This window comes from Poecilia reticulata, chromosome 1 (assembly GCF_904066995.2).
Source record: "Poecilia reticulata chromosome 1, P_reticulata-male-v2, whole genome shotgun sequence".
NCBI lineage: Eukaryota > Metazoa > Chordata > Actinopteri > Cyprinodontiformes > Poeciliidae > Poecilia > Poecilia reticulata.
In genome coordinates this window covers 14,509,356-14,533,507 of record NC_088830.1, presented here as the reverse complement: position 1 = coordinate 14,533,507, position 24,152 = coordinate 14,509,356, and the positions used below count along the sequence as shown (strand labels likewise).

Genomic DNA, 24,152 nt, shown 5'->3' with positions numbered 1-24,152 from the left:
TTTTTCCAACCCAAGGATATAAGCTGTATGTAAAAAAACTAAACAAACTTACACTGACTGTCTTAAGATATCACACTTTTTTCACCAAAATGTTTAGTTTAAATATTTAGTAATGATTGTTTTTTGTGACTGTCAGTGACCAACTTTTACTTATTTATAATCAGTTTTTTTAAAAATATTTTATGCACATTTTAAAACAAGAGGAGACACTCCAAATCTCTGCTTCTTAGAAGTTACATGCTCTATTTTGGATATAGATATTTTACCAAAATGTTATGTTAGAAGACAATGAGGCAAGTTTTTTTGTTTAAAAGGTAGATGTCCAACAAACATGCATATCAAGAATTACAAATTGTTTTGTCATCAAAAGCTGCGCTAAAACTGTTCTGTATTTAAAGCAAGTAAAGGCAGATTACATGTGTACAGAAACAAAATACGTTCCACTTTAATAGTAAAGATGCATAAACTGCTCCTCATTTAGCTGCTGTTTGTCTTTGGCTCAGGGGAGAAGAAGAGGTCCTTAGGGAGGGACTACCATCCTCTATGCCTGAAGTGCCAGAGGTGCAACAGACAGCTGACAGCTGGCCAGCATGCTGAGGTACATAAGGAAGATAAATGAGACTAAAAAATGAAGAACACATTCTGACTAAGTGAAAATGACGACACAGTAATTGTGTGCTGATGATTGCATTGCAGTACGACGAGAAGCCGTACTGCACACACTGCTACATGAAGATTTTTGGCCCGAGATGTACACTTTCAGGTCACACTAAGAACACACACGCACACAGTGGCGCATGCATGATTTCTGACTCTTTCTCCCATGTTTGGATTGTTCCTCACAGGCAACAGGTGAAGGATGTCTCCACAGGAGCAGGAGTGGCGCGTGGTCTTCATCGCCCAAAACCAGACGGAAGCACAACTAGTAAATACTGACATCTAAGACGAGGCAGCTGCAAAGCCACAAAATGTAGAGGCTTTAATGATTAAACAACGACGAGCGTAATTCTAATTATTGTTCTCTTTAGGAATTGAATATCTATGAATAAGGGATGGTTACTTGAGTTTTATCATACTGATTGTAAATTTTAACGGGTTTTTTTGCCTTACATTTTTAGAGCTTTGCGACTGTAATTTTTTTTTTGTATCTGCAATGATATTTTTGGTTTTGCAATCACAAGTCAATAATGCTGTGCAAACTATTCATACATCCACAAACCTCAATGTATTTTATTAGATTTAATGTGAGGGACCAACACACAGTAGTATATAATGGTAAAGATGAATAGAAATTACACGCTGTTTTTGTGTAATTTATAAAAATGTAATAAAAATGTGGAAATAAAGTCCTATATGCAACACTTTGCCAGAGCCCACTTAATTGGATTCAGGTGTTCCGGGAAGGCTTTGGAGGAAAACATCAGACAGGTCAGTGAGAAAGTTGAAGAGAATTTTAAAGCGGGGTTAAAAAACAAAGAACAAGCTTTACTAAAAGAGGAGTGTCCAATCCATTATCTGCAAAGTGAAAACCAAAAAAAAAAACAAGTCCAAAACTAAGACTATTCATGTTGGGAAAGGTTTAATTGATTACTAAGCATTGATTTGAGAAGCAACCAAGAGGGCCCCATGCTAAGAAAAGAAAAAGAAATTCAGTTTTCAGTTTGCCAGAAGATGCTCTGTTTGAAGGGGAACAAAGTTGAACTTTTTGGACTACATGGAAAAAAAAAAAGTGTACCAGAAAGAACTGAAACTATGCCATCGCTACAATGAAACGCATGATTATTCATGTAAGGGTGCTTTTCTTCAGCAGAGAAACCGGAAACGATGAGAAGCTAGATGCATAGACGTAGGCTCATGAGTGAGTGGGGCCGAGGTTCACCTTCCAGCAGGACGAGCACTCTAAACATACACCCCGAGCAACAATAAAAAGTGGTTTATATTACTTGAAATCCACAATTTAGTCAACAACTCACTAAAGTCAACCGAGAATCCGACATTGATGTTCACTCTCCCTCCTCCAATCCAGAACTGGTAGAGGCACACACCCAGTTCTAAACATCGATGTTTGTACTTGTAGCGTTACAAAATGATATTAAAAAAATCTTCAATGGTTATCAATACTTTTGCAAGCCAACATACATGCGTCCGCCTATTTGGACATGCGGTGCAGCTAGATTCACTCAGACACACTCCAATCACAGATAAAGCCCATGCAGATGAAAAATGAGTGGAGCTGTAGGGCTCTTCCTCTCTCCCTCATCAGGCAGCCAAGGGGGTGAAAGAGGGAGGAGGATAGAAGCACGGGATGGATGCGGGTGGTTGCTGTTGGCAGGGTAAACCACATCTTTTGCCAGCAGAATCTGCTGGAATGAGCGCTACAGGGGAGGGAAAGACAGGTCTCTCACGCTCTCACGCACACATGCATCGGAGCGGCCGTGTTCTCACTGCTGCAGGGGCTTGTCACCCAGTGGTGGCTGAGGTGCATACAGCTTAGAAACACCATCCCTTCTCGAGAAAGGGAATAGTGTGCTGGTGTCCTCACCTGTCAGGGGACATATTTCCGGTACTCACCCATGAAGGAGGAAGGGATATCGAACTGAAGAAGGCATAAATGATTGAATGTGAATAAAGTAATAAGATTAGACCTTCAGAAACAATAAAATAAAAAGCTATCAGTCATGTTTTATTACTGTCCATCTCCCTCTTCTATCTCCTCCTTCTCTCCCCCCTTGACTCCTTCACCTCCAAACCTCATACCTTGATCATTTGGCTGCTGTGTTACCAGCTGGCTGGCTGCTTATTTGCATGAGTTCCAGCTAGCCTGCCTCATTAAAAAAAGACAAGCACTTGGTGAAAAGGCTGAGTTTCAGTCCTGACCCACACATTAGTTTGGTTTAAAGAAGCCAGGGCATCTTCTAGTCTTTTAAAATGCTATGGAACAGTAGTTCTCCAGACTTTAGTCTATACTTTCAAAAGTTTTTGTGAAGCATTTTGGTTTCAAATGGCCCATAAGGGATGAACAAGTTCTGTAAGTATGCACAAAAGAGAAATCAATACCAAAAAATACATATTTAGTTTTCATTTTCACCTAATTAAATTAATTGGCACAAACTCGTTATAAGAGTTTGTGCCACACCAACACAAGTGGCCACCCATTTTAGTTATCGAAATGTCAAAATATGACAGCTTAAACAGACAAACAAAAAAATCGGAACAAAATGGCTGATCATAAAAATCCGATCAGATAAGCCAATATTTTGTCCACAATATATCCATGGACGATTTAGGAAATTGGACAAATAGAACTTTGAGAGGAGCATCAGACCTGAAGGGGCGTGAAAATGCAAATAACAAAACGTTCAAGTGGTGTAAATACTTCTGCACAGTGCTGCACATATTCAAGTTTTGTTGGTCTTTATGCTTAAATGATTAATGGATTACAGCTAGGTGCCGTGTCCATCAATAAGGCATCTAAAAATAGTCAGAGAATGGATTTAAATTTTAGACCCTGTTATAATGTGGAGCTAGTGAGAAAGACCTAATGGTAGAATCAGTCACAGTGTCCATATGTTCTTGAAGCTGAACATTGAACATGAACATGTTCTTGAAGCCAAACATTGAAAAACACTGAAAAACATGATTGCCTAGATAATGAAAACAAAAAATCTACAAAAAAAAAAACTTATGGTTTTATGTATGGTTTCACTTGTGTATCAACGTCGACATCTACTGGTCAATAATGTAACTCGCTTTCAATGAGATTGCTTTGCCAATGACACAAATATGGTAAGCTATTTGTGCACATATTTCGTATATATCCTTACAATCGCCTCCGTTTTGATCAAGTTGTTTCGTTCACATGTAGGGGTTTTTAACACCAATTAACAAGTATGTGATAATCGAGGATGACTGTGCCAATGTTATGATCATTTAGCTTAGCGGAGTTTCTACTAGAAAATAACTACTTTGTCCATCCATCCATCCATCCATCCATCCATCCATCCATCCATCCATCCATCCATCCATCCATCCATCCATCCATCCATCCATCCATTTTCTTTACACCCTCGTCCCTTAGTGGGGTCGAGGGGGTTGCTGGTGCCCATCTCCAGCTAACGTTCCGAGCGAGAGGCGGGGTCACCCTGGACAGGTCACCAGTCTGTCGCAGGGCAACACAGAGGCACACAGAACAAACAACCATGCACACACACACTCACACCTAGGGGCAATTTAGAGAGGCCAATTAACCTGACAGTCATGTTTTTGGACTGTGGGAGGAAACCGGGGTACCCGGAGAAAACCCACGCATGCACAGGGAGAACATGCAAACTCCATGCAGAAAGACCGGGACCGGAACGAACAAACGTTAAATAAAAAAATTTAAAAAAGTAGCTGAATAATTTTACAAACAACTTGCTATAATATCGAAGAAACTTCAGAACTGAGTTAAGTTATTTTTTACACTTGTGATGCTTATAAAGTGAAAAGATAATAAACAGATTCGTTGTAATATTAGATACCTCGAATTCTGATGTTCTAAATAACCCCTGAAGGCATCTCCGACCTACGGCCATACTGCACATGCGCAAAGAGGTAACAAGGAAGGAAAGGAAAAGGCTTGACGACGGATTATGTTGGCACACTGGTGAGCGAAAGCAGCTGCTATCAAGTGATAACGTTTAGGGTTACGTCCTCGTCCAAACATGTAATTCGTTTTAAAATGAACGATTAATAATTCGAAGAGAAGAAACTGTAACCAATCCTTCAATTAACTGTAAAAATCTACAAAGAAGGAGCAAAAATGATGTCAGAGTGCGATCTTACAGAGACTGAAAGCGGCTTGCCTGTGCTGGACACCGGGGCGGTAGCAGTAGTGCCCGAACTGGAGTCTAACTTTCACTCCACAGGACCCTCGAATGTATCATTTGACAACAGCCGAGTAGGACTGGGGTTTGCGGCCAATCCTGGAGTCGCGGTCCGTATCTCGGACTCTCGTGAGAGCGTCTTGACCGAGCTCGAGACGGACGGCTCCGGCGAAGAGGCGCTGTTGTTGCCCTGCTTAGCAGGAAGCTCGACGTCTCCGAAGGGAGCCCGAGACAAGCGGAGAAGACGGAACAGACACAGCTCATCGTCGGATAAAGACACCTTGGCTTCCCCAGGTAATTATTTAGATTAAGTGACTTAAACGTAGTTCCCACATGTTATGGAAAACTAGAAATGTCGTCCTCACTCCGTGTCATATGGTTGTTCTTTACCCATAGGAAAGTGCTACTTAAAAAAAAAAAAAAACGAAAGATAACAGTGAATGCATCGTGGGCAAATCGATGTAATGTTAAGCAGTCACTCAGAAATATTGATCTAGAATCATTCTACAGAGCCCTTTCACAGGATTTTAAAGGCCCGAGAGAGGAAATGTAAACTTCGGCAACATGTAATGCTATCTTATGCATTTCCATTGCTGTTACGTCAAGACATTTTAAAGTTTCTAAACTTTATTAAAAGTGTCCTCTTGAATTCATTGACTAATTGGCTCATTGCAAATCCTTTGGGAGCTGATTATAACTACGTATCTAGCACTTTGCACCTTTGAACTGATCTTTTCCGTTCAAAGGTGCGGAAAATAACTGTGTTATTAACCTGTAAATGATGTCACATTAAAGATAATTTTTCGTTTACTTATGTAACGTTTTGTGGGAGCTTCGTGTTTATGATACCAGAACATGTTGCGTGAGCAGATAGGTTGTAAAAAAAAAAAAGAAGAAGCTGGAATTCTACAAAATCAAAATACTACAAGGCACAGCATGGCAAAAAGATTTCATTTTGTTCTCATGGTTTAAAAAACATTTTTGATGAGCTGTCAAAAAAATTGCTGGAGTGACCATAGATTTATCTGGCTGATTGGTGCATAGAGTTAACAAACTGTTCCCTTCTGCAAATGTAAAGCTGTTTCTATGTCAAAAACATAAACAGTGAGGATATGCAAAGTCAAGGAACATCCTCCCTGTATAGGAAACGCTATGCTTGTGAAATGGAATGGTATAACATAATATTCTGCAAAATAAACACATACAAATATTAAATTTATTCAGCACTCTGGCCCCCTCCACTCTCTGTTAGCGTTGGCATACTAGCTACTATAGATATTCATCAGATGTGGACAATTTAGATGAGTCCCTCAAACTGTCCAAATATAATTTTGTGCGGAATATGAATGAAGAAACTTAAAGAATAATCTTCTACCAAACAATTCATCCAGGCAGTTCTTTGCAAATGTTTCAAAGACTACTGCAACCTGCAGCCCGGTGCGGCTCTGCTTGGGGTCTATTCTGTGTTTTTGCTTAGGTCTATAAGTGGAAAGCAAAATTACAAAGTTGGAACTACAGATGCACTAATTAGAGATTTTATATACAACTTCCGTTTACCCATTTTATACATTTCTGTCCTGCTGATACTGTTTTTTAGGCAGCTCCGATTTCTATTTTAGAGAAAATTATCTTTATTTCTACTTAATTGAATTAGCTTAGCAGTGCATTGTTTCAAATAGATTATAGCTCGTTTTGGCCAATTCAAACGTCCAGCTTTCTTGACCTGTTGAATCCAATTTTGTTTCAAGGACTATTGCTCATAAAAGAGAAAAAATGTGATGCCGTGTTTTGAGAGAGGTAACATTTTTGAGGACTCCTGGAAATGAAATGATTTGTTTATCCATCTTAGCATATTTCCTTAACTTTCATCAGGTTTTGTTTTTACTGAAAACAAATTGCACTGAAAGCACGTTCCTTCAGCTCAGGCATTTCTTTAGTTTTTTTTTTGGCAGTAGGGGTCCATAGTGGCTGTGTTTAGACAGGAAACGGGCACAGGAAGAAGCAGGCGTGCAGTAAAAGTCCCAGGGTCGGGAATCAAACCCTTGACAACTGCTTTGAGGACTAATATACTCTGTATATATGGAACACGCTCTACCTCTACACCACCACCCCGTCAGCATTTATAGATCAAACCAGTCCAAAATGAATTGAACAGAGTCTGACACAGGAGGAAACAAATGATAAAACATGATGCAGTCACCATGGAAGCGGCACATTCAATTTTTAACTCGCATGATACTGCCCACCTTGTTTCTTTGTGTCATTTTTTTTTATTTTTTCAGTGCTTGTTATCTCCGATTGTTGGAATCTATTGTTGGACCCTTTTTAATCAGGGCCAGAAATCTAGGCCACAGGTAGAGAGAGATTGAGCCTCAAATGGCAGGTCTCTGCGTCCCAATTTCTGTGTCCTTTTAACACAAATGGGGTGTAAATTACAACATCGCTCTATAAAGTTACTTCCTGTAACATTTACTTGCTTGCTCTCATCGCTGACTTCTGCATGTGGCTCAACTCGAGTTGCAGCAAAATACTAAAAGCAGAAAATGGTGTTTTAATTGTGCTTTTATTTATTTTTTTTATTCTGGTGTCCTGTGCTGACTCAGTTCCACTAACGATCTTATTTTTAAGTGCTGTTTTTTTTCTTTGTTTTGTTTTGATGCGTCGCTCTTCAATCTGGGTCTCCTGCACTCCGCAAAACCTGCTGCAAGCAAAGGAGCTTTCCATTCCCTAAAAACTGAGCTGGACGACTGAGAGGCTGTTATCAAATATGCATCAGGCCACTTTGCAGGCCGACTCACAAATAGTCTGTGGCGCTGCGTTGGTGCTCTGTGCTGAAAACGTAAGGATAGGCGAGAGAGGAAGTACTTCAGCTGTTCCACGTTCGCTCAGGCTTTCTGTCAACTGAAGTCGGTAGAAAAGAGATTAAACGGGAGAAAAGCTTTACTTCTTTCTGCTGTCAGACTCTGGAATGATATAGTTTTAGACTTTCAACGCAAATGCAGAGCAGGAAGCTTTCATCCTTGAAAGATGGCAGCTAAATATATGGACCGAACATCTTTCTACAGTAGTTTTAAAACGAGAGTGAGATTTAAATTCCTTTTGTAGTTGTCACATGACCAAACAAATGCCACGTGGCTGTGCGCCACTTTCTACTTTGACCTGTGGATGAATCAGTCTTTCTTTGATTTCCTGCATGGTGTGCAGATCAGTTTTACTGGTGACATTTTATTTAACACAAATATTAACAGATCTTTTCTCTACGTTATCCTTTTTTTTAAATTGCCACCTGCTTTGTTTCTTCAAGTAAACTAGCGTCAAAGTTATTGCTTTTTTTTTTTTCTTTCTATATTTCTCTAACAAATGGCTGGTTAAGTGTTCGCCCTAGTCCCTGCATCTGCTCTTCTCTGTCCGGCATCTGTTCCTTTCTTTTCTCCCTGCATCATGTTGTAACACAGTGTGACTGACGCAGAGCGCACACAGCCTCCCTGTCAGCTGACTGTTCTGCTTCTCGCAAGCCGAAGAGGTAGGAACGTGTCGTGTCATGTGAAAGGGGCCTTCAACGGAGGAATAATTAGCAGGGCATATTAACCAGAGAGACTTTGCAAACAGATCTGTAAAGCAGCTGAAATATCTTGCCAGGTGATGAAATGATTCATCTAGATTTGTTGCTTTAGATTGAGAAATGTCTGTAGTTCAAATCCACTTAAGTAGATGCACGTGCTATTACTTTCTGTGACTTGGGCAGCAGAACGTGCTGTAACGTTACAGTAACTGTGGCTTTCAAATACCAATAACGCATTTAATACAAAACTTGTCATAATCAAGTGTCTCTGTCAAGTTTGAGCTAAATTCTCCACATAATCAGCCCATTTACTCTTGGGTTTAAAACTTTACCACAGTAATGTGGATGTTGTCTGTAACAGCTGGTCATACTCTATCTGTTGAAATGAGTTTCCCCACAAAAATGTGTTCTTTGGTTGTAATGAGTCAATTCAAGGTATTTCAACACATGAATGGCTTGGAAAGAAGCTAAAATACTTAACAATTACAATTAATAATAAAAGTTAAACATACTGGTAGAATGTTTTCAGAGAGCTTGTACAAATAAATTTGTTTGATAAGACGTGGATAACACGGTACATTTTGTACAGAGGATGCATAAAAAATTAAGTCAATGGTACAAGGATTTTGTCATCTGATAAACTTTATGCTCACAAACAATCCCTGCTGTTGCCTAGTGGGTCTTGTCAGCTTGCTATCCTGCTTGACCTTTTTGTCGTTCCCCAAACATGAATCTTGTTGTGTCATTTTTGGTTTTCCATCCCTTAAACCCTAGATTTCAGTTATTTTCCTCAGGCGATAAGTGGATTTTTTTATTTGTTCGATTTATACATTCTATATTTTAAAGTTGTGCAGCTCTAAAACATAATATTTGGCCATTTTACGACATGGATAACAAGTTCTACGAAAAACCCCTTCATTTGTTTGAAGTTATTGAAGGAAAATGTAACATGTTCCGTGTTTGCTGCTCATAGAACAACTTTTTGTTGCTATTTCCCAACCAGGTACAAATAGTGGGGACTTCAACCATTTTCCAGACGATCCAGAGTTTGCAGATTTCATCCTAAAGGCAGAACAGGCCATTGAAGGTGGTGTTTTTCCTGAAAGGATTTCCCAAGGCTCCAGCGGGAGCTATTTTGTCAAAGATCCAAAAGGGGTACGGTTAGTCATTTTTCTCAGAATGCCAAAAACACACAAACATTTACTGCACAAAATTCTAGGATATTGATCTATGAGTTGTTAATTATTATTAACTGAGTCATGTACTCAACTGTCATTTTTTTCAGTCACTTCAGACTTTTTCCCCCCTTTTCCTTTTGAAAAATTATGAAACTGAAATATAGATTTTGTCTTTGAAGTTGTAATTTTCCTTATTTGACAAGTAACAAATGAGTCTCAGCTGATCTTTTTGAGCATAAACTTAATGTTGACTTTTATCTCTGCAGAAAATCATTGGAGTTTTTAAACCAAAGTCAGAAGAACCTTACGGTCAACTGAACCCAAAATGGACCAAATACTTTCACAAGGTAAACTGTGTGCCATGGTATAGGTTGTTATTGATTTTGAAGAGGAAACAGAGACACTTGTGGATTTAATTTGCAAACTTTTCTACAAAGTTTTGCTTTAATTTATTGGGTTTAGTTTCGTTCTTTTGATATATCATGATGCATCTGTGACTACAGTCGCATATGAGGCATTTTTAACCCCCTGCAAACGTCTTTCTGCGTCCTGTTTTTGTCACCAGCTCTGCTGTCCGTGCTGTTTTGGCCGAGGCTGCTTGTTGCCCAATCAGGGTTATCTGTCAGAGGCTGCAGCCTCCCTGGTTGATACGAAGCTCGGCCTTGGAGTGGTGCCCAAAACAAAGGTACCTCTCGCAGTGCGCTATTATCTCGGCATCATGTGCCTGAAAATATGGGTGCATTTTCAGAATGGTAGGGTATCATTGAAAAGTTAAATATTTCAGTAATTCAAGAAAGAAAAAAAAAAGCCTTTACTCACAGAGACTTATTTCAGTAATTTACCTCTGGTCTCATGGTGATCATTATGGCTTGGTGAAAACTCAAATTTTAGTTTCTCAGAAAGTTGTATTATTACATAACAAAAAAACAAACAAACAAAAAAAAAAAACGATAACATTCCACTTCCTCCTGACACAATCTGTGTAGTTTTGGTTAGATGAGCTTGTAGACCGAGCTACGTTCAAGTCCGAACTCTGACTGGGTCGCTTCCAATCACAAGAAATATATTTATCAAATTAAAAAAACCTAAAAGGTTGCTCTAAATAGAAATCCGCCAAGGGGTATAAATAATTTGAGATTAACTTGATATAACAAATAAATGTAACTTTCTGTGTACATTTGCTGAACTAAATGAATGTTTCAATGAAATACAAAGTAAGATGAAAAATGTATTTTTTTTTTGTCAAAGCCTTGTCATGTTTTAACTTTTTCAATCTATTTTTCAAATAAATTTGATTTGTGTTTTATTTTTGCTTTAAGAAATGCTTTCTGCTGGTGGTCCAGGCTAAACATATTTCTCGCATTCAGGTGGTGTATTTGGCCAGTGAGACATTCCACTACAGCGCTATAGACAGAGCGAAGTCCAGAGGGAAGAAGTACGCCTTAGAGAAAGTCCCGAAGGTGGGACGACGCTTTCACAGAGTGGGCCTGCCTCCTAAGGTAACAAACAACTACGCCTGTCAAAACATTTTACTTTCCTGATATTAGCATGCTTGTTTAGCGCCAGTTCTCTGCGTTTTCGCCACCTCAGGCGCTGACGTTGCCGTTAAAAAGTGGTGCCGTCTCGGCGTCAACTCTTTGCTGGGCAATTTTGTCGGGAGCCGGAAGCAGACAAATGACAAATCAAAATGTTAAAATCTATGTGTTTAACACAAGTTTAGTTTTGTTTTTTATCTGCATAAATTCACACACAAAAGCTAAAAAAATTAGAGCTTTAGCAGGATTTGAAATATTAGATTAAGGAGCTCAAAATAACACGACGTCCATGTTTCTCTTCTTTCGTTTTTTTTATTTTGACCTTCCCCTCATGGAGGTAAAGCGAATAACTGCACTGCTTACAGTTGCTGTGTTGTATGAAACCCTTAAACGTGATTTCCAATTCAGTTTGTTAACAGAATCCTGTAATATTGTTGATGTTAATAGATCCTGTTCTCAGTGCTGTTAAGTTTTCTGGTACTCAGATCAGGAATTGGCTTGTTGGGATTAAATAGCCTTAATTTGATCAGTAAATGATATTGTTTGATGAGTTCAGCTTCCATCCTTCACAAATACTCAGTACCGAGAGAGGATCAAACATTTACTGGATGATCTGCTTTTATAGTAGTGTACAAACTGCTACTTTTACCCTTTAATTCCTTTACATTTTATATATTTATACTTTATGCTGTGAGCGCTCGAAAGTCAAACTCACATTCCTAGTTTGGACATACAATCTTGCCCGATGAAGGTGAGTGGTTCCGACATTGTGATGTGTCAGAATTAGATCAATGGTTTTTTTGACAGAGCTGAGGTCGAGCCGGCTCCGGCACCAGCCAGGTTTAACCACTGGAACCACTTTTGCAGAAAAACCCTAAATATTCTCTGGGCTTAGAAAAGGTTGTGATGCAAACTGCAGAGGATGGCAGAATAATGGCTGACCGCGTTGTACTTCTATTCCTGGACTAAAAGGGTCCTTTCAAATAAAAAGGTCAGAATTGAATGTGTTGGATTACTTGCATTTCTTAAAACTCCAATATGTAGCTTTTATAAAAAATATATTTTTTACAAATGTCAAGCTGTCAGTATGTCCTAACAGTATCAGGCAGATAATCTGTGAAAAAATCCAGCTCCCTTGACTCCTCCAAGAAGCAACCAATCATAGTCAGGAGGAGGGTCTTTGCAATGTCAATCATGCTTGTGTACTCATCGTGAAGAAACAACCTAATGTTACAGGAAAACTAACAGTTTCTGATGTTCACGGCCTTGGGGGAGGAGCTGTAGCGCAGCAGAGAGTCACCTGTAAGACGGGCTCGTTCATATCAACAGGCTACGTTCACAATTTTTCTCAAAAGAAAAGCACCCAACTTCTTTCAGGTCTTTGTTGCTGCTTTCCCTCAGTTCATCACGTCATCAGTGAGCTTCCTGTTTTTATAAGCTGAACTGCTGCCGCACACTCAAGCATTTAGTTTATTTGTTTTGCGCGAAGACGTCACGTTCCGCCTGTTTGTTTGCAGGTGGGCTCGTTTCAGCTGTTTGTGGAGGGTTACCGCGAAGCCGACTGCTGGCTGCGGCGCTTCGAGGCCGAACCTCTGCCGGAGAACATCAGGAAGCAGCTGCAGTCCCAGTTTGAGAGACTGGTGGTGTTGGATTATGTCATCAGAAACACAGGTGAGGGTGTTTGCCTTGATGCAGTGGAGAGCGTTTTGTTACATTTCCTATTTTTACTTCTCTTAGTTTAATTGTTTTGAAAAGTACTGACCCTGGAGGATAACTGTTGCTTCAATTGTCAGAGTTCTTTAAACTTGGAGCTTTAAGTTGTTGTCTCCTTATGTGCTGCAAGCACTTGCGTCATCCAGGCATATGCAATATTCTGTTTTCTTCCTCTTCAGATCGAGGAAACGACAACTGGCTCATCAAGTATGAGAAGCCAGGAGAGGGAGACGAAAGTGACAAGGTATGCCGCGTTAGTAGTAATGCTTCATCCTGGACGCAGTTATGCTACAGCCAAAGTAAAAGCGGTTATCGGTCATCATCAGCCGCATGTTGACCAATGAGTGTTATTAATTAGCTCAATTTAACTGTGTGACGAGGCTGTTCTCGACGGTCGTTTCAGGACGCTGAGTGGTCGGAGAACTGCACAGATTCCTGCATCAAGATAGCAGCCATCGACAACGGCCTGGCCTTCCCCTTTAAGCACCCAGATGAGTGGAGAGCATGTATGTCTGAAAACTTCTGTGACTTGTGCCTTACTAAGTCCATCTTTAACCTTAACTGTTTGAAAGTCATAATTATAATGCCAATTAAACAGAACCTATCTTGCGGGGATTACTCATTATGTTTTATGTTAAAGAAATTTAAAGACAAGTTAGCCAATCTGTCAGAGAAACTGCTTGACATTTTGTCAAATGTCTCACTTACCATAATCTGTCTGCTTGTAATCAGAAACAGACAGCAGATGATTAGCTTAGCTTCAGCTCTAGACAAAGGAGGAAATCATCCGTCTTCTTTCCTCTAAAGCTGATATTTAACTTGTTCAAATTCCCCCTCTCTTTAGTGTTCTGTTTTCATTGCCCTACTTAACAAAACAAAGTTTAATCAGCGATTGTTGCATTCAATTTTTTTGTCTTGATGATTGGTTGCATTAACATTCTTCTTCTGAATTTCATGCCTTCATATACATCTTACAGTTTTACTTGGTTTATGTTTTTGTGTGTTTGCGTTTTGGCGACAAACTTCTCTATGCTCTACCTGTAAAATTCACAATGCAAAACACTGTTGTGCTACGCCTCACTTCAAAGTGTGCAAAGATATACTGACACTTAGGACACCTGTGAAGGAGAATGGCTCCTGGTTTGGTTGCTGTCTGATGTTGGCTGCCATCCAAAGTTGTATGCTAATGAGGTTTTCGGGAAACAAATCTCTGTTCTGAACCTTGTAGTTTCTTGCTGAAGGAAAAAAAAAAAAATATATATATATATATACATATATATATATATATATATATATATATATATATATATATATATATATATATATATATATATATATATATATATATATATATCCAAAGTGTGTATAACACATACACTGGATAAGACTCTCTCCATTTATGTTACGTATTGTGCTAATATACAGTCATGGTCACTTGCTGCCTGTGATGCGCTCAACAAGAATCCTTATGTTTTTCTTCTTTGGCTTTAGTTTTGAATGAAAAATATCTATTGCGTTCTTTTTTTTCCAAGCTAAGCTACGCTTAAATCACTTTATTACACTTGTGTTCAAACGATACTTTCTACTTCCTGTAGCTCTACATCAATAGTGACGCACATTAAGAGTTTATAATCTACACTGCTAGATGTTTATCGAACAATAAAATAGTTTTGATGGCAATTTTTTGCCTAAAGCACCAATTATTTGTGAAGAATGAAGTTGAAGTGGATTGTGGTGGTGTCCATCTTTTAGACCCCTTCCACTGGGCGTGGCTCCCTCAGGCCAAGGTGCCCTTCTCCCAGGAGACCAGAGAGCTGGTGCTGTCCCGCATCTCCGACATGAACTTTGTCCAGGACCTCTGTGAGGACCTCTACGAGATGTTCAAGGTGCAAATCAGCATGTTTCCAAACACAGCCGTTGAAGTTTTCCATTTGGCAGCAGTGTTTGTGCTAACATTAGTGATTTTTCTCTGGTTTCAGGCAGATAAAGGCTTTGATAAAACCATGTTTGAGCGGCAGATGTCTGTCATGAGAGGACAGGTGAGTTTCATCCTGCTTGAAAGAGACTGAAGCATTTTTATAACATAAGGTTACATTGTTACTTTATTGTTCTATAAAACAGCCTGGAAAATATACAATACTACCCCTTTAATGAATAAAGAGAAATGCATTGTTACGAGTTTGCAACGCTAACAGAACGTACTCTGCTTGTCACTGAGGACTTAGTAAATGTAGCTGGTTTTCTAACTTAAAAACAGATTGCATTTGATCATTATGAGATTTGATCTCCAATGTTTGGGATGGATTATTGTTGTTTAATAATTATTGTTTTGTATTGTGTTTTAGACAGAGTAAAATGTTTTGGTAGTCTTTATTTGTCTAAAAAAAGCCACTATAGTCTTTTTTGAAGACAGCTGATTAATGTTTTGACATGAATGATCAAATTAATGCTAGTGAGCTGGAGAGAATGAAGACACAGCGAGGTTAGTCACTTCTTTAGGTATCCATCAAATAATCAGTCTTTTAATGAGGCGGCAACAAAATATAACAAGAGAATGTGGTAAAAACTTATTGAACTGAGATCACAGAAAAAAAATAGAATAAATAATTACAATGCTTTTCAATTAAAATCTATATGGAATGCAAACGACAGGTGGAATATTGCTGTGATGAATTTTACTAGTACTTGTAAAAGCTAAAAGTGCAGCTAACATTTATTTTTGTTTGTTAAAGGATAGCATTAGGAAATAGAAAATAAGTACATATTTTGGCTCCAGTTTAAAGTGGATAAATTAAATCTGTAATGGCTGCTAAATGTTTGACTCGGGTTGATTCTGCAGGCCAGCAGCTTAAAAGTCCTGCAAATTAAAAAGTTTGCACAGGTGCAGGCCAGACGCCCCCTGATATATGATACCCATTACTGTTTTTCTTTTGTTTTTTTTTATTGTTTTTTGTTAATTATGTCTCATTTTGAAGCGTTTCATTTTTCTTAAAAATAACATGCATGCAAATAGGAAGCGCTGTGTAGCGGCAGATTTGATTAACCTTTTCTGTTGTAGGTCCCCAATGAGCTGCTTCTGCCGCTCATGCTTTGACTCTGTGTCCCCGCAGGTGCTGAATCTGACTCAGGCGCTTAAGGATGGAAAGAGTCCCATCCAGCTGGTGCAGATGCCCCGCGTTGTGGTGGAGCGCAGCCGCTCGGGTGGCCAAGGACGGGTGGTCACTCTGGGCAATGCCTTCACACAAACCTTCCACTGCAAACGGCCGTTCTTTTCCTCTTGGTAAAGCGAGAAACCCCAGGATGAAAGCAAAGGACAGACTTGTTGGACAGCCTGTTGTTCTGTACCAGCATCAGTCGGTAATAAGGGAGGATTAAATGAAGGCAGAGACTGGGAACAGTGCAAATCTGTCTTTGGAGTGAAAAGAGAGAGGGAGAAGACAAGCAATTTAACATGCGTTGAATTGTATGAAGGGAAGCTAAGTTGAGGCGATTTAATTTTATTTTTTTAAGAGAGTGCAGCAAAACGTGGAAGCTGGAGAGAATAACATACCTCGATTTCCTGTCAGCGAGACCCTTTATGCCATTTTGGCGCGGTTGAATAATCAGCTTTTCCACAGAGGGGGGCTTTGTTCATTGTTTGGAAAGCAGCCTTCTTTTTGTTGTTGTTTGACAAAAATCCACTCAACTGCATCTGCTGAAGTTTCACATTAGGTCTGTTGGTGGGGTAGTTGCCAAAAAGCAGCACTTAAGCACCACTTTAGAAGTTTAACAGTGTTGGGTTAATCTAAGGAGGGGACTAGTCTGTAGGTCTCTCCATCACGGGATTTATTCTGCAGTTTGGAATTTGTCCTCACCTGGAGTAAAACCCCCCCAAATTCATGCTATGCCTTATAGGAATACTTTTTGTAACATACATGTGGATCTGCACTCACATGGGTCACACCACTCTGTACCCATTGTTATTCATATTTCAAAACTGCGATGTTAACAGTGTCTTTAAGTCTACATACTGCCAAATATTCTTTTTCTTTCTTTTGAAGAATTACGAGCCTCAAGCTAAGAACCGTGATGAAACTTGAATCCAGAGGACAGGCGGGGAGGGGGAGGGGAGGGCGCTCGAATGTATTCTGTTTACGGTTTACACACAGATTCTATCTCCGAAACATTTCAGTACAAGAGAATGCTGTCACAAATGGGACTTCTCATAACAATGAATGTATTTGTTGTTTGGCATGTGTTTAATTGCTGGCAGCTTTCTCTTGAACCGTGTGCATTAGGGGACGACAATTCCTCTTTGTAAAATGTTGTTTGAAAAACATTTAGGACAATATTTCTCCTTTTTGCTCGATGTGTTTTCTTATGTATGAATCTTGGAAGTTTTTATTCCAACTTGATGATTGTATGAGAGTTGTATATTTAACAAACAAGAAATAATAAAATTTGGGAAATTTGAATCGTTTAGCGTCGGGTGTCTGTCATACCTTCTAGTGAAAAGCCTGAGGATCCTCAAACTGCAAGGTCGCCTTTATGTGTTTTACTGGACTCTAGAATATAAGCTGAGTGTTTGATGTTTAAAAATACATCTGTGTACGTGTGAAATTCGTAACATGAAGTTAAGTACACATTTGTTTATATCCATGTTGGATTCAAAATAATTTTTAACTTGGCCAACATGCTGCATTGGAAAGGAAACAGATGTGTGTCAATAGATTACAACAGGAAACATTTTATTTCTGTGTCTTAAACTTTATGTAAAAGACCAAGTCTGAAAAACGACAGTGTTCAAATATCCTTGTTTTGAGACTGTTGCATTAGGTTTAAAGGTTTCAAATTGAACGCAGCACAGCTTCCTGGGCCGGTGGAAGGATTTCTAGGATATGTGAAACTGTTGCTGTTGTGTGTTTTTGTCCACTAGATGGCGCTTGAGGTTCGGCCAGGTTCCTAACGTGCTCCCTGTTGGAGGAGAGCCGCACAGGACTGGGTTTTTTTTTTTTCTGAAAAACTAAGCCGCAGTAGTGAAAATATAGACTATGCTGACACGCATGACTGACCATGAGTTTTTAGGAGCTTCATATAGACGTAGACATGACTCTTGGCAGTCAAACCACAACTTTTGGGCTACCTTAGCTACTACAGGGAACTTGATGCTGATTGTTTTCATACAATAAATTATTCTGACTTTATGAGGATGAAAATGTTTCCGTCCGAATTTCGTGTGCCTGTTAAAATGCGTTTATTCCCAGCTTTAGTCGCGTTTCTCTACTTTACACACGGCCTGTCCGAAGCTGCGCGCCCGGAAAAATGCGGCTCCCGGTGCGACGTGAGCTCCTGTCCGAGCCCCAGCTGTCCCGGCGGGTACGCTCCGGACAAGTGCGGCTGCTGCCTGGTGTGCTCGCCGCGGGAGGGGGACCCTTGCGGCCGCAAGAACGACCTGCCGTGCGGGGACGGCCTGGAGTGCAAGACGCTCTCTGCTTCCGATGCGGGGAAGCGGCGGGGCTCGTCCAGAGGGGTCTGCCGGTGTAAGCAGGACCACGAAGTGTGCGGCAGCGACGGAAAGACGTACGGAAACGTTTGCAAGCTGAAAGCTGCCAGTCGGAGAGCCGTGCAGAAAGGGAGAGCAGCAGTGAGCCAAGCTCACAAAGGACCGTGTTCGACTCCGGACCTAGGTAGGACCACCGCAGAGATAATTATGCAACCTTTAAATATACGGTCTCATAACACTACAGTAACTTTGGTTATTAATTTATCATGAAAATACCGAAAAATAACCTATTTTAATACAGTTTCATCAAAAAATTTTATAGCAGATGCAAAAAACAGCGACCAAGAACAAATATTAATAGAAATATATTTAAAAGGTATGTAGCTATGTAAAAAAAAAAAAACGTACCAGAGAAGAAAAAGAAGGTTTATATGTAATTTTTTTCATGGACACGTTCTGGTGATTCCAGGAAAACATGAAAATCAGCTTAACACCTGATCTTTTCACTGAGGAGTCATTCTCTTGTCAAAGGTGCTGAATGTGGTTAAGTAATGTCTGTCTCTAGTATCCTCAGTAACAACAAGCTGAGGACTCCTCTTCCTTAACCTCATGGATCTAGTTTGTGGAAGAATTTCACAGTTTCACTCTTTAGGCCACAAAGTGTGCAGCATTGCTGCTCTGCATGAGGATGGAAGGCAGCTGCATATCTTGATCTTTTTTTCTTCTTTGCATTAAATGTCATGCTAGAATTTTATAGCACTGTAAAAGTGTTAACTGGTTTAAATTGTTTTCAGAAATTTCACTGGATTTACCATAAAACCTGTGTCTAATGAAGTGCAACCATCAACACTAATTTTATGTTTTCTTATTGCCTGAGATGTCTGATTATGTTTCTTCACAGTTTAAGATAAGAAAATATATTCAAAACCACAAAAGTTTCTTTTTTTTTTTTTTTTTTTTTACCAATTTTGCTCATGTGCAAATATGTTTTCTGCCCAGCCAAATATTTACCAACCTGTAGCCTGAATGGTGATGACGGTATTCATACTCACTGAATTCCTCCAGAATGTGTCGTACTACAACCAGAAACTTCAATGCCTTCCTTTTTGGATTTTATTCAGTTGTTCAGTAATAACTTGTTAATATTGAAAAGAGGCTTCATGGGTGCAAAGCAGAGAGAAATTCAAACCATTTCTTCCATCAGTCATAGTGAGGAAGGATCATCTTCTCAACTCCAACACCTCTCTGCCCAGCTTTCTAACCATACAGCTAGACAGAGATTTGCAGAAGAACAGAAAAGGCAAATAAAAGGTGGCTGTGACATGTCAAAATATAAAAAAAGGGTTGCGAGTATCTTCACAAGGAGGCGTACGGATGGGGATGATGTGACTTGTGTTTGCTGTCCTTTCTCTGTATTAATGCAGCCGGTTTGCTCATGTCGGCGCAGGTCGTTCTCTCGCCCATCCCAGCAGCCCCCGATACAAGTTCAACTTCATCGCCGATGTCGTGGAGAAAATAGCTCCTGCCGTCGTCCACATCGAACTGTTTGTCAGGTGTGAAATGTGTGAGTGAGTGTGTGCGTGTGAAGTACAGAGCTGGATGTTAAACCAAATGCTCCCTACAGATGAGTCTGACCCATCCGACTTGCCCCATTCTTCTGCCGTGGTTTAGTTTGGACTTACTTTAGTTCTTCAAGCGTAGCCCCGCTTCGCAAGCTGCATCATCGTCCACTCAGAAGACGAATTGAGAAAACCAGTTTAATTTTGCTCTTCCGTTTCTCTCCAGACATCCTCTGTTTGGTCGCCACGTGCGTCTGTCCAGCGGGTCCGGTTTCATTGTGACTCACTCGGGTGTGATTGTGACCAACGCTCATGTGGTAACCACCACCGGCACGGTGACCGGGAGGCCGCAGCTGCGGGTCCAGCTCCACGACGGAGACGCATACGAGGCTGCGGTCAGGGACGTAGACAGGAAGGCGGACATAGCGACCATCAAGATCAATCCGCAGGTAAGAGTGACTCTGTGGAATGTTCTGGTCTTTCTGGTTATTAAATGAGCCAACGTGAAACACCCTGTGTAACAATTTATAGAGTTTTCCTGCCAGACATTCAGAAGGCTAGCGGAAATACTTTGATAAACACTAACTCTGTGACTCACAGATACAACGCCAATGTGCGTATTCTCACACCCGCGTCCCAAATTCTTGGGCTGCTTTGTTAGCTTGAAAGTGTTCCCCTTTCTTTACTCCTCTCCGGTACGATTTATTCATTTTTCTTACTTTGTTTTTCAGCTCCGCATGTGCTTTTTCCTGATATCTGTTTTTGACTGTGTTGTGTTTGCGTTTATATGTGAACGTTCCCGTGGGAGCAGAAGAAGCTTCATGTGCTGTCTTTGGGCAGTTCGGCTGATCTGAGACCAGGGGAGTTTGTGGTTGCCATCGGCAGCCCCTTCGCCCTGCAGAACACGGTGACGACGGGAATCGTCAGCACGGCTCAGAGAGACGGCAAAGAGCTGGGCATCAAGGACTCAGACATGGACTACATCCAGACTGACGCCATTATCAATGTGAGAACATTAACAGACTTACGGAAATTCATGTGCTAATTATTGACAGATTTACAGTGAAAATACATTTCTCTCAACTAAGACATTTGATAGGAAAAGAGACAAGCATTTCTCATGCAAAGTAAACATTTTTTATATTTTTATTTATGTTTGAATAGAGTATAATTTTGCATGATTCTTCAGGCATTTTGACGGTGAGCTCTGAGTCTTAGAGGTTGGACGGCCTCCCTTTCATAACCCTAATCTTTGTCTCCTTCCACAGATTCTCTATCAAGTGAAGTGTGATTCTGTCTGGGCCGCCCCAAAATGTTAATAAACCTCTAGTTGGAAGAAACATGTTGGACAAATTGTCAGATTTCCTTACATATAACTCTGTCAGGGACAGCAACCACTTTGGGCTTAATTGTATGACAAAGAAGTAATGATTAAGGCCATGCTTTTTATGTTTGTGTTGTTGTTGTTTTTGTTCTATTTTGCATCTACATGCAACAAGTATGGCAACTCTGGAGGACCTCTTGTGAACTTGGTAAGTTATATTTTTGTGATCTCTATTTTATGGGGTTTTAGTAAAAAAATCTTATGAAAGTGGTGATTTTTTGTTTGTTTGTTTGTTTTTGCCACAACAAAATATCACAGTGTGATTTTGTCTACATATGTTTTAAATATGACCTGACTGCTATCGGGACCCTATGCTATTGAGAAATGGTTGCTTGTCAAAGGCGTGGACTCTGTTAAAATTTGAAATGTTACACAATCGCTAACATTTACCCATGACGTATGTAATACGCCAGCCCGACGCCAAGAAGCTTACCAGAAACTGTCTGCGACATAAACAACCGTCCTCCACTTCAAAGAGAGAAGTGCTGATCCAAACAAGATGGCCGTTAATGTTAATTCAATATTTGGAGGTGTGACCAAGATGGGCTGAACAGTTCGTTCACTTCCTCCGCTGCTATTTCTAAAACAACCGGCAGACTACAACTCTAAAACACTGCAGAAAATCAGTGTCGTCATTCACAACTTCTCCTTCTGTTCGTTGATTCGTCCGGACGAAATTCTTTAGAAGAAATCCAAGTCAATAGGAGAAAGCCCAGATGAAGTACTGTAGGGAGTTAAGAATTGGTGGGACGGCAATGGCCGGGCTAGGTTGGTTTTTTAACGCAAAACTCCCTCCCCTCTCCTGAGTTTTGAACATTTCTTATGCCTGACTAATTTATGGGTCAAAGTTAAGTGGATTAGCAAACTTAATCTAGTATTGTTGAGACTGAAACTTTTGACCAGGATCACATCACTGGATTTCAAGACCACGTGTATCTTAAAGAGCAACTTGTGCACAGTACTTTAGATGCATTGTCTTGCAGGACGGCGAGGTCATAGGCATTAATACTCTGAAAGTGACTGCAGGAATCTCCTTCGCCATTCCCTCGGACAGGATCAGTCGCTTCCTCACAGAGTCACAGACCAAATATAGCAAAGGTGAGAGTCTTAGGTTGATAAGGATGGATTTGTTTTTAAGACAAAAGTTGTTCTTATAAAGTATCCACTACTTGTTGATTAAAGTAGTTAATCTACTCCGGCTGTTGCTTATGTGACAGAGAAGGCCCGACTGCAGAGAAGACGCATGGAGGAGCCTCAATCTGACACAGGTGAAAACTCCTAATGATGGAAACACGATGATATAAAATCTTCTTTTTTTCTATATATATAATAATATTAATAAATGTAGCACTTTTCTGTTTTCGTCAGAAACAAAGAAGTACTTTTTAGGCATCAGGATGGTAACAATCACCAAAGTGTGAGTTAAGAACAAAAACACACTGTAGGTTGGGTAAGAATAGACTTGTTTTGTTTCGTCTTGATGGGCTTTGTGTGCGCCTCAGTTTAATGGCAGAGCTGAAACTTCAAGATCCGGACTTCCCTGAAGTCAGCAGTGGCGTTTTAGTGCGGCAGGTCATCCCTAAAAGTCCTGCTGAGAGGTATGAACACACACACCCTTTAACGGATACAGAATATACACAGTTCCTTAAAGCTCTTTATATTAACTCGCTATTAAATATTTAGACCTTTGAGTTTAAACTATCTCAGGATATTTTGAAAGGAAGAACTGCAAAACTATTAGGTTATGGATTACTATGTTTCACATAGTAAATCTAGGGTAATTTCACCCTTTGAACCTTTTCACATGTTGTCACATTACAGCTATAAACTTGAAACTTCAAGAGTCGTGTCCTTTTGTTTTGAACAGCGGAGGCATTCGGGCTGGTGACGTTATAGTGAAGCTAGACGGACACCCGGTGCACGCCACCGAAGACGTCCACCGAGCTCTGCAGAGCGATCTGCCTCTCCTGCTTGAGATTCGCAGAGGAAACAACGACTTGCTGTTTAACGTCCGCCCTCAGCTGCTGGGGCATTGAACAAAAACAGGACGGGACTTTATTTTTCGAGTAGAGCGTTCCGGTGAGAAGAGTGAAGATATCAATTGATGTGCGGTATTTTCAGGAAGTACTTCTAGCAAGCAACTTTTCCAAATACATCGATGTATATTTTGTTTGATTCTTACTTTCGAAATGTTTGTTTTGATTCATGTGCAGTGTTGCGTAAAAGTATTCATACACCTTGGGCTTTCTCGTATTTTTTTTATGTTACCTTAACAGATTTTAATTTATTGTTGTTCGGTCTCACGCCTTTTACAACCATAACCCAATTTTATACCAGCATCGCCTTTGTTTTAGATATTTTCTCAGCAGGTTTCCTGTCCCTGCTCAAGAATAGCCATCCCAAAGCATAATATTGCCACCACCTCGCTTCAGCATGGTAATGTCGTACTCAGTGTGACTTTACTTTTCTCCTGAGCATAGTATCTTGTTCTTGTTAACCAAAAAGTTTCAGTCTCATTTGACTGTAACAAACTGCAGTCAAGACTTTTATGGCTTTCTTACAGCAATGTTTTTTTTTCTTGCTATAAAGGCCAAATTTATTTGATTAAGGCTCTTCCCTCCCTCCCCCCCGTTGCTTGATAACACCATTTCGATTTTAACATATTTGCAGCTTTATCTCTGAAATTATACAAAACTGTATTCTGTTTAGTCAGTGGAGGCAACTGGTTGGACTGGATTGTACATAGGAGTATTAGCATTAGCAGAAAAATGAAAAACTCAAGGCTGTGTTTAATTGTCTTTCCACTTCGCAATTGAAAGACCAGCATTATGTTGATCTATCACTAAAATAAAATGCACTGAAGTTACATAATAG

The 24,152-nt window shown here is 40.0% G+C and overlaps 3 protein-coding genes across 5 annotated transcripts in view; all 3 read left to right on the top strand.

The window, feature by feature from the left end:
* LOC103464269 (cysteine-rich protein 1) overlaps positions 1-1,361 on the top strand; it is a 227,440-nt gene extending 226,079 nt beyond the window's left edge. For 2 of the 3 annotated variants that reach the window (XM_081607006.1, XM_081607008.1), the window contains 2 exons: positions 504-598; positions 697-1,361. In XM_081607006.1, coding sequence (XP_081463132.1) covers positions 504-598; positions 697-936 — 335 coding nt within the window. In that variant the 3' untranslated portion in view covers positions 937-1,361. The remainder of the gene's footprint in view (positions 1-503; positions 599-696) is intronic. The other variant, XM_081607010.1, reaches the window with a different exon arrangement.
* Positions 1,362-4,584: 3,223 nt separating this feature from the next.
* pi4k2b (phosphatidylinositol 4-kinase type 2 beta) lies at positions 4,585-17,307 on the top strand. The gene is made up of 11 exons (XM_008408268.3): positions 4,585-5,159; positions 9,431-9,582; positions 9,872-9,952; positions 10,171-10,290; positions 10,973-11,104; positions 12,658-12,811; positions 13,033-13,097; positions 13,257-13,359; positions 14,606-14,739; positions 14,833-14,892; positions 15,964-17,307. The coding sequence occupies exons 1-11, from the start codon at positions 4,802-4,804 to the stop codon at positions 16,135-16,137; spliced, it is 1,533 nt and encodes a 510-aa protein (XP_008406490.2). The 5' UTR covers positions 4,585-4,801; the 3' UTR covers positions 16,138-17,307.
* An 87-nt stretch (positions 17,308-17,394) lies between these two features.
* Positions 17,395-23,519, top strand: htra3a (HtrA serine peptidase 3a). The gene is made up of 10 exons (XM_008408281.3): positions 17,395-18,519; positions 19,783-19,888; positions 20,121-20,343; positions 20,706-20,900; positions 21,394-21,426; positions 22,262-22,376; positions 22,496-22,546; positions 22,647-22,695; positions 22,781-22,876; positions 23,146-23,519. Exons 1-10 carry the CDS (start codon positions 18,036-18,038, stop codon positions 23,312-23,314), a joined length of 1,521 nt encoding a protein of 506 aa, XP_008406503.1. The 5' UTR covers positions 17,395-18,035; the 3' UTR covers positions 23,315-23,519.
* The last annotated feature ends 633 nt before the right edge of the window (positions 23,520-24,152 follow it).